Genomic DNA, 14,552 nt, shown 5'->3' on the forward strand with positions numbered 1-14,552 from the left:
GACATCTAGTTAGCTGGCTCAGGGAGACTGTGGATAAACATAAAATCTCCCTTAGGATTTTCCCAACAGGGAGAACAGATCTTGGCTCTCCACCCCCGAACCCGTGATGAAAACCTCCCTGGCACTTAGATGGGGACTCGGAGGGGCTCTATTCTCCCTCCTTTGCCCCCTCAGTCCCTTGAGCCTTTTGATCTACTTTTTTTTGGGGGGGGGGTCTTTTTAGGGCTGCATCTGCAGCATATGGAAGTTTCCAGGCTAAGGGTTGAAGGAACTGCCGCTGCCAGCCTATGCCACAGCAATACCAGATTTGAACCGTACCTGCGACCTATGCTACGCGGCTCGTGGCAGAGCTGGATTCTGAAACCACTGAGCAAGGGGAGGGATCCCGGATCCTCAAGGATACTAGCCGTGTTCTTAACCCACTGAGCAAGCCAGGGATCGAACCTGCATCCTCGTGGACCCCAGTCAGGTTCTTCACCCACTGAGCCACAGTGGGAACTCCTTGATCTATTCTTTAATGGTGAAAGAACCAGTCAACCTGGGACTGTCAGGGAGCACCTCAGTGAGAATCCTGGGGATGCCACGTTAATCAGCACATCCCCAGAGCTTGCTGAGCTCCAGGTGCTACACTGAGACCTTAAAACCACACTGAAAGTGACTCCTGTCTCCCTTTTGCAGAGTCAAGGGACCGAAGAGTCAACGGGCCTTGTCCTGCATCCCAGGCCACTGAGTGGTGCAGCTGGTTTCCTAGCCAAGCTCATCCAGCTGCACTAGACTCAACCACCAGAGATGTCGCGTATCGGTGACTGAGAATCTGACCTAAAATTCTCCCGGAAAGGAAAAAACAAATCTCGTTTATAGAGAGAAAAAGAATTAAAAAGTGGCCACAACCATAAATGAAAATAAAACCATGTATCTGGAGCTCTCCTTGTGGCACATCGGAAACGAACCTGATGAGTATCCATAAGGGCGAGGGTTTGATCCCTGGCCTCGCTCAGGGGGTTAAGGATCTGGCGTTACCGTGAGCTGTGCTGCAGGTTGCAGATGGGGCTCAGATCCCACGTTGCTGTGACTGTGGTGTACACCGGCAGCTATAGCTCAGATTTGACCCCTAGCCTGGGAGCTTCCATACGTCTCGGGTGCGGGTATGGGGAAAAGGCGGCCTTTCCCTGCGGGTGTGTGAATGAGAGCAGCCCATTTGTACTCTGAGGTCAGTTTAGCAGTCTCTGCTAAAAGAAAACATTTCCATATTCTTCGTGAAATACGGCTGGATGATACTGTGTCAGGAGCGCGTGGGTTTGGGGGTACTCGCAGTCACCACGGCTGGGAGCATTTACCAGGACAACCTGACTTGAGAATGACTCTGCAATGTCTGGTGAAATAGAAAACACACATGCCCTGGGAGCCAGCGAGGCCACATCTCAACCTCTTCCTAGACACGCTCCCAAGGAGGCAGATACAAGGGTTTTGACGCTAGCATGATTTGGGATCACCTTCTCCGTTTTCTCATACTCTAAATAAGAATTTCACATGGCTTGTGGATCTTAAAAGAGATCCAGTCTTCAGATGATATGCACGAAAGAAAGCTAAACAGATACTGGGGGGAATACCAATGGTACCTTGCGTTGGGCTTTGGGTGCCGAGGGAGAAGGAGTGTAGATGCGAACAGAGGGCCAGTCTTTGGAGCCCTCCACCAGGGACTCCAGAGCTGAGCAAGTAGAGCTGGGTAACATTCCAGGACCAAAAGGAGCCTCCAGTCTGGGGGGGAAGGGGCTGCAGATGGATTTACCCCAGTAAGGCAGCTCCGGGATTCCCAGCCCTCTTTGTAAGTCAGTGTTTAGGGAAGTTTGAATGGCAAGGGGTGGGGAGAGAGGGGCCGCAAAGGGAGAGAGAACAGAAGGCGGTTGCTAGGAGATGGCATGAAAAGTCTCCACACAAGCCTGGAATTTGGCGGAAGTCACTGATCTTGTGCCAGGGTTTTGGAGGATGGGTCCTGGGCCTGTTTCCGCATCAGACTTTTGCTGTGCACCAGAAGAGAGGGAGAAAGAGGGAGAGAGAAGGGAAGAGGGAGGAAAAAAAGAGAAAGGGAGAGGCAGAGGAGGGAGGGAGGGGAGTGGGGAGGGAGGGAGGGGAGAGAGAAGAGGATGGAGCTGGGGAGGGAGGGGAGGGAAGGAGAGAGGAGAAAGAGACAGACCGCGAACGTAAGAGAGAAACCACCGACAATATAGGCAGAACCCTAAAACAAACAGATGAACAAAGAAAATTCCAGGAACCGTGTTCTACTTTTATCACATGGAAGAAGAGCCAAGGAGAAGAGTCATAGAGGGGTCCCCCCTCAGCCAAATCCAGCCCACAGCCTGGTTTTGCTGTCCAAGGGCTAAGCTATGAATGGATGTTACATTTTTAAATAAAGGGCTGAAAAAAAAAATCAAAAAAGAGAGTGATGTTTCATGACATGTGCAAAGGCAGTGACCTTCAAACCACAGTGTCTGTAAGTGCGGCTTCAGGGACAGAGTCAAGGTGGCTGGTGTGTGTACCCTAGACGGCTGTTTTCACACGATGGCAGAGCCGAGAGGATGCAGCAGAATCCCTATGGCCCACAAAGCAAATGTTTACTACCTGGCCACCTCCCGAAAACACCTGCTGAAGCCTGGAGTCAAAGATAATAGGGAAAGACTTCTTCTGAGACCAGACGTATAATTTGGGGCTGTAACAGAGTAATACAGAAGAGTCACTGAGTGCTTCCTGTGGGTCATGGTCTATGTTCAGTGCTGACCATGCCTAATTGTTTTGGGCCTGCAAAAATACCCTGTGAGTAGTGACTATTTCTTAAATCTGTATTTCACATGTGGGGACACCTGTGTTGGAGTCTGGTTCTCAGCCCAGGACTCACCTTAGAATTACCCAAGAAGGGAGTTCCCGTCGTGGTGCCGTGGAAATGAATCTGACTAGGAACCATGAGGTTGTGGGTTTGATCCCTGGCCTTGCTCGGTGGGTTAAGGATCCAGCATGGCTGTGAGCTGTGGTGTAGGTCACAGGCACGGCACAGATCTTGCGTGGCTGTGGCTGTGGTGTAGGCCAGTGGCTACAGCTCTGATTGGACCCCTAGCCTGGGAACCTCCATGTGCTGCTGGTGCAGCCCTAAAAAAAAAAATGCTTTGCCTAAGGTCACACAAAAAAGAGGAAGCTAGGGTTTGAACCCTAGTCCATCCCCATAACCGTTTCCCAAAGGCTGTGGTGAGACCCTTTGGTGAACACGGGACTGAAGAATACGGATCACTTCCCCTTCAGACCCGGTTACACCAAGGAGGAAGTCTCTGGGCAGTACCATGTCTTTAATGTTGCGGAAACACTGACTAGGCTTCCTTTTTTTTTTTTTTTTTTTGGTCTTTTATTGTCTTTTCTAGGGCCACTCCCGCAGCATATGGAGGTTCCCAGGCTAGGGGTCCAATCGGAGCTGTAGCCGCCGGCCTACGCCAGAGACACAGCAACTCAGGATCCAAGCCGCATCTGTAACCAACACCACAGCTCGCAGCAGTGCCGGATCCTTAACCCACTGAGCAAGGCCAGGGATCGAACCCGCAACCTCATGGTTCCTAGTAGGATTTGTTAACCACTGAGCCACGATGGGAACTCCTAGCCTTCCTTTTTAACAGCCGAGAGAGAAGATCTTAGCCTTGGAACTTTGGAAAACGAGGCTTTCATACTCTTCACTGTATTTTCATTACGTTTCCTCTTCCACAGTTACCTTCTGAGGCAGACTTGGCTCATGGCCTACTCAATATCCATTCCTACTTTCTTTCTCAGTAGGAAAAATCTTGATTTTTGTACCAACTAAGACACGCGTCTCCCAGCCTCCCTTGCGGTTAGGTAGGCCAAGGTGCCAAGCTTAGTCAAGGAGAAGAAAGTGGAAATTGCTGGGTGGGACTTTTAGGAATGCCCCTTGGTTAAATGGCCCACAGGAAGACTGTTGTCTTTCTTCTTTCCTGATGCCAGCCTGATGGCTGGTGACCCAGCAGCCATTTTGTGCTTAGCAGCCTTGAGGATGGAGGTCACACAGTAAGAAGAGCAAAGCAGAATGAGAGAAAGAACCTCGGTTCCCAGTAAGAGTGTGGGGCTGACAGCTAAGTCTTGGACTGCCTTCTCCTAGTGTTCTTTTCAAGTAACAAAGAAATAAACTTCTATTTTATTTAAGCTTATTATTTCTGCTATTCCTAGCAGTCAAATGCAATTCCTTACTGTGGAGTCTTCTGTTTTTGGCAAACTATACTTATTTTCTACACATAGTAATATAGAGCTGCTTATAGAAACTTTTTTTTTTTAACCAAAATAAATACAAGTGCATCAAGACAAACACTAATATTTGATGTGAACTAGCATGAGTAATTCATGGGTCACAAAATGACAAACTGGGGAGGGGTATGGGGAACCACTGTACCAGGCCCAGCACATACTGCCTTGCCGCCTGTAGAGAACCATGAGGAGAGAGGGTCTCTGTCTTCACAGGGGAATACTTCTCTTGGTTGCTCGAGTGTTTGAGGATCTCATCCCTGAGCATGGGCCAGGCCAGGCCAGTTCCCAGGGGCACTCTCCCTTACCAGCTGTCTTCCAGGGTCTGTGTGCTGCTCCTTCCCTCCTGCCTCTTCTCCAGCTCCACGGCTGTCTGTTCCAACAGAGCAGACACGGCATCCTGCGGAGACAAAGGCTGATGGGTCCATCTGTGCACCGTGGGCATAGTCCCACCTGGCAGGAATCAAAGCGTATGGTCTTCCCGGTGAACAGAGGGTAAAAACGCGAGACTGGTGTGGGTACGTGTTTTGCCGTTAAGTCATATACATCAGAAATGCAGTCCTGAGTTCTTCTAATGGGCAGTTCTCCTGAGAATAACCTCCCTATGCACAGACAGGGTTTGGAAGACAGCCAAGTTTAGGGTCTGAATGAGACAGAATTACAGCTCTCCGGCTGTACGGAGGTCATACATAGTCAGGGTGACTATCCCCTAAACCACAGATTAGCAACACACTCTGAGAAGGACCACGAGAGAGATAACTACTGGATGTTTGGGAACAGAGGGGTGGCAGCAAAGGTAGCTTGAGAGGTTGCATTCAGGGAAGACTTCCTGGAGGAAGAACGTCTACAAGGACTGGCGTCTACAGTGAGGAAGGCTGTGTGACTTGAGGCAATGACTTAACCTCTCTGAGACTCAGTTTCGTCTCCTAACTACACCACTTCTGAAGTCCAGCCATCTCCAATTTGGGGAGAGGCTTTTCCTTCTGGCCAGCCAGGTGCTGCCTTTACGGGAGGGGGGCACACAGCTGTGGCCCAGCTTACCGTGCTTTCGGGCCCTGGGGTGGGGGCTATGGCTCCTGCTGGTTTGAGTTCCTTGCTCTGTTTCTTTAAGTACTTGTAGCTCAGGAGGTTGTACCAACGAGTCGACCTCTCCCCGGACCGGCAGACCTCAGCCAGGCTGATCTGGGCGCCTCCCTTTTGGGGATGAGAAAAAAGAGAGCATACATGGGGGGCTGACAAGGGAATTTGACTCCTGGGGAAAGTATGGAAAACACCACCCCAGGGGAGATGCAAGAAATGGCTGGGTGTTAATCACTTCCACCGACACAGTAGTTCACCAACCTATGGATTCCTTGCCTTCTCTGGTTCCATTACATGTTTTGGATGTTAACCCCTTATCAGATATATGATTTGCCAATACTTCCTCCAATTCAGTAGGTTGCACTTTCATTTTGCTAATGGTTTCCTTTGGTGTGCAAAAGCCTTTTTTTTTTTTGTCCTTTTTGCCTTTTCTAGGGCTGCTTCCTCGGCATATGGAAGTTCCCAGGCTAGCAGTTGAATCGAAGCTATAGCCACTGGCCTACACCTGAGCCACAGCAACGCGGGATCTGAGCCGCGTCTGCAACCTACACCACAGCTCACGGCAACGCTGGATCCTTAACCCACCGAGCAAGGCCGGGGATCGAACCTGCAACCTCATGGTTCCTAGTCGGATTTGTTAACCACTGAGCCATGACGGGAACTCCTGCAAAAGCTTGTTAGTTTGAGGCAGTCCCACTTGTTCATTTTTGCTTTTGTTACCTTTGCTTTTGGTGTCAGGAGTCCAAAAAAAAATCTTGACCGAGACTGATGTCAAGAAAAATTTGCTCAAAGCCCCAACAATAGGGGACTGGAGGAATCAACTGTAATATAACTGTACTGAGGAACATTACACAGCTATGTACAAAAAAATAAGAAAGAACTCTAGGTACTGAGGTGGAGAGTTTTCCAGGCTATAGTAATTCCAGCAAGATACATGGCCTATTTTGGGCTGGCTCCGTGGTGGGAATGGTCTACCTTGGTAAACCGCATGCAGTTTGATGGCATTTATGCATTCTCCATTCATTTCACACACCCACACACACCCACACACCCGCCCCTTCCTAGTAGCCTCTATGTGTGATGCGAGGCACTGTTCTGGGTGCTGGGGATGTGGCAGGATTTAAGGCAGAGAAAAATCCCTGCCCTCATGAGCTTACACTCCAGTCTAGGGGAACCAAATACTCAATCAGTGAGTAAATTCTCTATTGTGTCTCACAGAGTCTAAGATGCTATCAAGTATAAAGTATATTATTATTTCCAAGAACACTAAGAAAGAAACACAGCTGCCAATTAGACTATGACCTGCAGTCTAGTATACGTTGCATCTTTTTCTTTCTTTCCCTCCCTCCCTCCCTCCCTCCCTTCGTTCGTTCTTTCTTTCTTTCTTTCTTTCTTTCTTTCTTTCTTTCTTTCTTTCTTTCTTTCTTTCTTTCTTTCCCTCCTTCCTTCCTTGCTTCCTTGCTTCCTTCCTTCCTTCCTTCCTTCCTTTCTTTGTGTCTGTCTGTCTGTCTGTCTCTCTTATTTTTAGGGCAACACCCTCAGTATATGGAGGTTCCCAGGCTATGGGTTGAATTGGAGCTGTAGCCGCCAGCCTACACCACAGCCACAGCAACACGAGATCCAAACCACGTCTGCGACCTACACCACAGCTCACGGCAACGCCGGATCCTTAACTCACCAAGTAAGGCCAGGGATTGAGCCATGTCCTCATGGATACTAGTTGGGTTCACTAACCACTGAGCCACGATGGGAACGCCTACATTCCATCTTGATTTCATAGATGATACAATGCGAAAACATGCACCCTCATATCTATGGTACAGAGAGATATTAGGTGATGGAAAGTGCTGCAGAGAAGGAATAAGGGAATGTAGGCAGCAACGTGATTTGGAAGGTGGAAGGTCGTTCTCACTCTAGGTGACAATTGGGTCAAGATCAGAATGAGGCAAAGGAGTCCTGCCCATCGGTATCCAGGAGAAGAGAATTCTGGTGAGAGAAATCAGTTACGTGCAAGGCTGGAGAAGGGGCTGTGCTGGTGTATTCAAGGGGCACAAGGAGGCTGGAGGAAGAGTCTTGGGGACAAAATCCAAGAGATGACAAGGAGCATATCCCAAAGGACCCGGGGAACCAAGTGAAGGCCCAGGTGTTCACTCTGGGGGGAGAGAGAAGCCATCCTAAGGTTTAATTTTTTATTGATCCACTTTTTAAAATCTTTTTAGGACCACACCCACAGCATATGGAGGTTCTCAGGCTAGGGGTCTGATTGGAGCTGTGGCCACTAGCTCACGCCATGGTCCAAGCTATGCCTGTAACCTACACCACAGCTCACGGCAATGCTGGATCCTCAACCCACTGAAGGAGGCCAGGGATTGAACCCACATCAATCTACTCAGGTTCATTATGGCTGAGCCACCACGGGAACCCCCATCCTAAGGTTTTAAGTAGAGGGGGGGGGCGGAGTTCCCATTGTGGCTTGGTGGTTAATGAATCCCATTAGGAACCATGAGGTTGCGGGTTCGATCCCTGGCCTTGCTCAGTGGGTTAAGGATCCGGCATTGCCGTGAGCTGTTGTGGTGGAGGTTGCAGACGTGGCTTGGATCCTGTGTTGCTGTGGCTCTGGCATAGGCTGGTGGCTACAGCTCTCATTCCACTCCTAGCCTGGGAACCTCCATATGCTGTGGGAGTGGCCCAAGCAGTGACAAAAAAAAAAAAAAAAAAAAAAAAAAAAAGATAAGTAGAGGAGGGTCATGCACTAATTTGCATCTTAATAGGGTCACTCTGGCTACTGTATTGAAAAGACAGGAAGGGCAGAAGGAACAGAGGCAGGGAGACCCAGTAGGCAATTGCTGCAACTCTCCCGTGGGAGGTGGTAGTGGGTCAGGAGTATGGTGAGAAGTGGCTGGAATCTGAGGAGCTTCAGAAGGGGCTACCAGGAGTTCCTGAAGGATTGGATGTGGGGTACAAGAGGAAGAAAGGGATCCAGGATGACCCTGATGTCTGTGGCTTGGACAACAGAAGAATGGGGTTGGTATCAGCTGAGCCAGCGCAGGTATAAGAGGGAAGATCAGGGGTGTGCTGTGGACACATCCTTAGTGATGTCTACTAGATGGGCAGGAGAGGATGCGGAAGAGGCAGTGAACATAATGCCAGGATGGGTGGAAAGGACCAGGCTGGCACCATCATATGGGATGGTGTTTGAAGCCAGGCGCTAGGACAAAGAAATCGCCGAGGCCGTCCATGCAAGCAGAAAAGGGGAGAGGAGAAAGCTCAAGCCCTGGGGCTCTCTGATGGACAGAGGGCAGGAAAACGAGCAAGAATCTGCAAAGGAGACAGAGGCAGAAGCCAGTGATGGGGGGAAGAAAGCCAGGAGCGTGAGGGGCCTGGGAAGCCAAGTCATAGCAAAGAATGTCGGGGAAGGTGGAATGAGCCATTAGCCAGCTGCTGTAGACAGGCCAGGAGACACGTGCATGGAGAGCTGGCCACTGGATTTTGCAACCGGTAAGTCCCGACGAACACATTTCTGGTGGAATGATGGGGGCAAAAGCCCAGGTGGACTGGGATACAGAGAGAACACAAACACCTCTTTCACGTGTTGCTCTAGAAAAAGGAAAGAAATAATGGAGTAGCTGGAGGGAGGAACGGTGTCATAAATTTTTTTTTTTTTTAAAGCATGGGAGAAATAATAGCATGTTGGTATATTGACAGGCCAGATCCAGTGGAGGAGGGAAAATTGGAGACAGAGGAGCAAGCGGAAGAGTCGTGGTTGCACAGATGAGAGTGGGGAGGGCGGCCCATCCTTAGAACCGGGAGAAAAGACAGAGCCCAGGACACGTAGATGCAGCGTGGGAACCATAGGGGCTCTCTTCTGCTTCCTTCTGCTCTCTCAGAATTGGGTGGGAAGCAAGGGTCTTGGCCGAGGGAGGGCAAGGGTGGGGAGGAAGGAGAGGATAAGAACTCCTTCCTGGGATCGGCGGAAGAGTAAGTGGTCCAGGAAGATGCAGTGTAACTGCTGGGCAGCATCAAAGCCCACGAGATGCTCGTGACCACAATTTGCTTGCTTGCTTGATTTTTGTCTTTTGTCCTTTTAGGGCTGCACCCGCGGCATACGGAGGTTCCCAGGCTAGGCGTCTAATCGGACCTACAGCTGCTGGCCTACACCTGAGCCACAGCAACGCCAGATCCGAGCTGCATCTGCGACCTATGCCACAGCTCACGGCAAAGCCAGATCCTTAACCCCTGAGCAAGGCCAGGGATCAAACCTGCAACCTCATGGTTTCTAGTTGGATTCGTTTCTGCCACGACGGGAACTCCATGACCACGATTTTAAAGGGATGCCATTTGGCCTGGCTAGGTGTGTTTTTCTCCAATTGCACGGGTCGGGAGGAGGGGAGAGTTCGCTTGGACAGGGCTGGGGTTTTGCCAAGTGGGGGAGGCAAAGTGAGAGAGGGGGCAAGGGAGCGGCTGTATGAGTGGGCCCGGGCTGCCCACGTGCAGACCCTGTGCAGTGGGGAGGGAGCAATTAGGACTCGGTTGGAAAGCCGGAGATGCCTGCCACGCCTCCCTGAAGCATGTGGTAGACCTGTGGTCTGCAGTGAAGGCAGGCGGTGTATACATCCAACCCATAATCCAGTCGGAGAGTGCGATGGTGACTGTAGGGAAGCTGGAATCTGTGTTCAAATCCCCACCTTGCCACCTACTCGCTGGAGGACCTGGGCTTGTTAATTAGCCTTTCTGGGCCTTGATCCCTTATCTGTCATTTGGAAATAATCCTAATATTGCTTCCTAGGGCTGTTGTGAAGATTGGATGAGATACTGCATGCAAAGTTCTTCGCCCAGTATTAAGACATGCACAGACACTGCTCAGGATGGGTCCTCCTGTCCTCGCTGGTTGGTTAAACAGCTCAAAATAGACCAGGGATTCCGCAAACCCAGCAGTGTGGGGAGACGGTGGGTGGGAGCCAACAGCCCTTCCTCCTCGTGTCTCTTGTCTTCGCCTCCTCTAGCCACCAAAACATGACAACCTGATACTCCACGTCCCCACTGGATGTGGGAAAGTAGGCTTCCCGTTGGCCATGGACAGAGACAAGCCACGCGGGATGAGTGCTTCGGCTGCTGTCATGGCAACCAGCAATGGCCAGACTTCAATTAGGAAGGAGGAATAAAAGGCATCCAATTAGGAAAGGAAAACAGGATTGGGTCTCTTCTCACTGAGGAATGCTTGGGGCTGAGGAAACGCTTCAGTGGAGGAGCCCGAATTTGGAAACGCTTTCTGCTCCATTGTTTACAGCACCCACCCTGCTGGCCCAACCCTCCTGACACCATTCCACCTGCAGGCGCCAGGGAGCACCGTGCTGGCACAGAGAAGATAGCCAGGGTCTGATGTGGGTGGGCTTCCGAGGTGGACTTGCCTGGGTTCTAACTCTCTTCTTGCCACTTCCTGACTGTAGGACTGTGGGAACGGACTTTGGGCCTTGGCTTCCTCACGGGTCTAATAGCACCTATTTTATAAGACTGGAGTGAGGATCAAACAAGAATAAGACACATAAGGATCTTAGCTCAGGGCCCACTGTATAAACTGTATCTGAATGACATAAGCTATTACATTACTGTCAGCAATAATAACAACAACAACATAAACGGCAATAATGCTGTTATATACCCCAGCTGAGAGTGAAAGGGATGGGAACTGATCGCCAGTGAGACCTAATGTGAGAAGGCACTTCCCGGCTTCGCATTTTTGCTGTGGGGACCAGCAGCAGCAGCATCACCTGGAAGATTGTTAGACATGCAGAATCTCGCTGACCTGCCTAGATTTGCTGAAGGAAAGCCCCAGGTAACTCGTGTGCGTGAGAAAGTTCGAGAAGCACTGCGTTAGCACTTCCTTTAATTCTCAGAGTGCCACCTGTGAGACAGCGAGTGGGAGCTAGTTTTACAGATATCAAAACAGACTGAATTGAAGAGTCTTAGGCCAGAGTTCCCCGGTGGCCTAGCAGTTAAGGATTCAGTGTTGTCACTGCAGTGGCTCAGGTTCGATCCCCGGCCTGGGAACTTCTGTGTGCTGTGGGTGTGCTCCCCCTCCACCTCCAAAAAGAGAGTCTTAGGCCACTTGGTGGGGAAGAGCAGGGCTAGGGACTCAGCCTCGGGCACAAGGGAAGGGGCCTTGTCATTCCATGGCAGAAAAAGGAGCTCCCTGCTCCCCTTTCCCTGCTCCCAGTAAGTCTGGGAGCGCTGCTCCCCTATGGGAGAGCCCCTGCCTAGAACCCAAGATAGCTGGGCTGACACCACCAGCTGTGTTTTCTCTAAGCCTTGTCCTTGACATGCAAGGTGGACCCATCCTCAGAAGGACAGAAGGCCAGGCAGACAGACAGACAGAGCCCTCACCAGGCACTCCTCCAGATGGCTCCTGTCGGTGCCACAGACGTCCACTCTTAAGGTCTTCTGGTGAAGGGCTGGGTAGGACATGGACACCCAGAACACCTCGTTGAACTCCAGGGTGTCCGAGGCGTCCAGGGGCCGCGTCCGGAACAGGCAGGTGGTGCTTTCAGAGCAGGGAAGGATGGCCACGCGAATGTTCCTGGAGGGACAGAGAGAGCGGGGTCAGGGCAGCTCGGCTAAACAGCTGTGGCCAACACCCAAGGGAACAACAGTGCATGAGAATGTGTACCGCCTCCGGGCCTGCTGAGGTTCCTCGTGGGGGATGCCCAAGGGGCCCCGAGGATAAGACACTGCTCATCCTCCTCCTGAATCCCCTGGTCCTTCCACCCTGGACATGGAACCCGTGTGTACAAGGATTGATGAGGCTGCTTGTTAACCCTGAGGAAAGCTCACGCGACTGCTGGTGGGAAGGCAAAATCACACAACCCCTGCGGAGGGCAAGGTGACGATCCTTGCAAAACCACAGCTGCAAGTACCCTTTGACCCAGAGCTGGCTTCCAGGCATCCTCCCACAGACACCGCTGCACGAGTACCAACGAGACGCGGAGAAGGTCACTGATGCCGGCGCTGCTTGTAAGAGCGGAAGACTGTGCCCACCACCCGCAGCCCATCTTGTCTTCCTTCGGTTCTGCCTGCTTTCTAGCCTGCCATGTGTCACACCCCCAGATGCTGGCTGGGCGCAGACCACAGAAATGTAAGCTCTGGCTGCTGCCCCCAAGGCCTGCGGTCCAGGAAGGGAGGAATCCTTAGGCAGCTGAACTCGATGAAACATACACCCGGCGGGCAGTGGGCAGAGCCGGGATGCAGACTGCGCAGGTCCTTGCTGCATTATCAACCGTAAGGCGGCACCCACCACACCCTGCCCGTACAAGCCCTGTGATGGAGCTGGCTCTCGAGGAAGGCAGAGCTGGCTCTTTGTGCTTGGAATACTTGAGCTTAGAGCAGACGAAAGGGGCTGTGACCGTCTTCTCTGCCAGGCTTCAAGTTCACAAGGGCAGGGGTTTGCTCGCCACCCCCTTCTCAGTGCTGGTACCTTCTCAGAGGGGCTCAGGACGCACATGTGCAGGGTTCAAGCTGCCTAGAGCGCTCTTCTTTATAGTGAGTGTGTTTGCCACCCCGCCTGCACTGACACACTGCATCACGGCCACATGCACTAAATACTCCCAGTGGGACTAAGGGCCCACTGTGTCCCCTGGGATGGCCGCAGCCGGGGGAGGATCATGTCCCCCCCGCAGCTGCACACTCACACTTTCTGGTCTTGCTGCAGCAACAGAGCATTCAGGTTGTTTAGCTGGATGATAAATATTGCAAATTGCTTATTCTTCTCATCATACCTGAAATGAAAAAGGGGCATATTAGTATAATTTCTCTCTCCTGTTGCAGATGCAGCAGCTGGCTGTTCTGCGGACTGTGGTGAGCTGGAGAACACAGGCCCAGCGTGGGCTACCCCAAAGGGATGTAGGTCCAGAGCTATCAGTATGAATTTTTATATCTTCCCCCCCCCTTTTTTAGGGCCACACCCGCAGCATATGGAAGTTCCTACACTAGGAGTTGAATCAGAGCTGTGGCTGCTGGCCTACACCACAGCCACAGCCACTCAGGATCTGAGCCATGTCTGCAGCCTATACCACAGCTCACAGCAATGCGGGATCCTCAACCCACTGTGTGGGGCCAGGGATTGAACCCGCATCCTCAGGGATACTAGTCAGGTTCATTACCACTGAACCACAATGGGAACTCCTAAATTTTTAAAGAGAAGTCAGAGGTTGTGTAAAAGTTCCTGACACTTAAATGTTGGCAATTAATTCCTCTTTCAAAAAAAATATCAAGGCCATCCTGCATCGAGAGGAAACAACAAGGACCAGAAATCTAGGCTGCAGCCATCAGGGGTTGACTTTGGGCCAGGTGAGAGGATAAGACAAAAGCCACAGCAACAGCAACCAAACAGACCAGGAGGCAGGAGGTCTCGGTCCCTGCCTGGCTCTGCCACCGGCCAGCTCAGTCATCCTGGGCAAATTACAAGGTCTTCAAGCCTTGTTTTTTTTTTTTTCTTTTTAGGGCTGCACCCAGGGCATATGGAAGTTTCCAGGGTAGGCACTGAATCACAGCTACAGCTGCCGGCTTACGCCACAGCCATAGCAACCCCTGATCTAAGCTGCTACCTACACCACAGCTCACGGCAACCCTGGATCCCTAACCTACTGAGTAAGGCCCGGGATCGAACACACATCCTTATGGATACTAGTCAGGTTCGTCACCACTGAGCCACAGTGGGAACTCCTGAATCTTGTTTTTTTCTCTTTTGTGAAATGAGGAGCTGGGAGGCAGGGAAAGGGACTCCCCCACTTTAGTTAGGAGCCCCCGGCTCTCAGCAGGTCCGGCTGGCTCTGCCTTCCTCCCTGGGCTGCTGTGAAGGTCAATGCTAGAGATGGTGCAGAAGAGGAAGAGACCCTGCAGACCCCGCCCCTCGGTCCTACCCTCCCTGTCACTTACTTCAGGGCGATCTGAACCCGCGTGGCACCTACTGCTTCTGACTCGTCACTGTCAAAAGCTGCAGCTTCTGAGGCTCCCAGTCTGGAAGGCGACAGGGAGAGCAGGAGGGTCAGGCTCCCTGGCAGTGACCTGGGGCCCAGGTCATTTTCCAGGGACGGGGTTCGCTGGATCCTCAAGGAGAAAGTTTTGGGTTTGCTCGGCCTCCCCATGGACCCTGCCTTCCCAGGACTGCCGGGGATCCCTCTCTCGAAGTG

At 51.6% G+C, this 14,552-nt stretch overlaps 1 protein-coding gene across 1 annotated transcript in view; it reads right to left on the reverse strand.

Annotated features, from left to right (window-relative positions):
• WWC1 (WW and C2 domain containing 1) overlaps positions 1-14,552 on the reverse strand; it is a 176,812-nt gene that overhangs the window by 21,893 nt on the left and 140,367 nt on the right. Inside the window, 5 exon segments of the mRNA XM_021077057.1 lie at positions 4,599-4,690; positions 5,332-5,484; positions 11,752-11,944; positions 13,053-13,139; positions 14,299-14,379. Of these exon segments, the coding sequence (XP_020932716.1) occupies positions 4,599-4,690; positions 5,332-5,484; positions 11,752-11,944; positions 13,053-13,139; positions 14,299-14,379 (606 nt within the window).

The sequence above is a fragment of the Sus scrofa genome, chromosome 16 (genome assembly GCF_000003025.6).
Source record: "Sus scrofa isolate TJ Tabasco breed Duroc chromosome 16, Sscrofa11.1, whole genome shotgun sequence".
Taxonomy (NCBI): Eukaryota; Metazoa; Chordata; class Mammalia; order Artiodactyla; family Suidae; genus Sus; species Sus scrofa.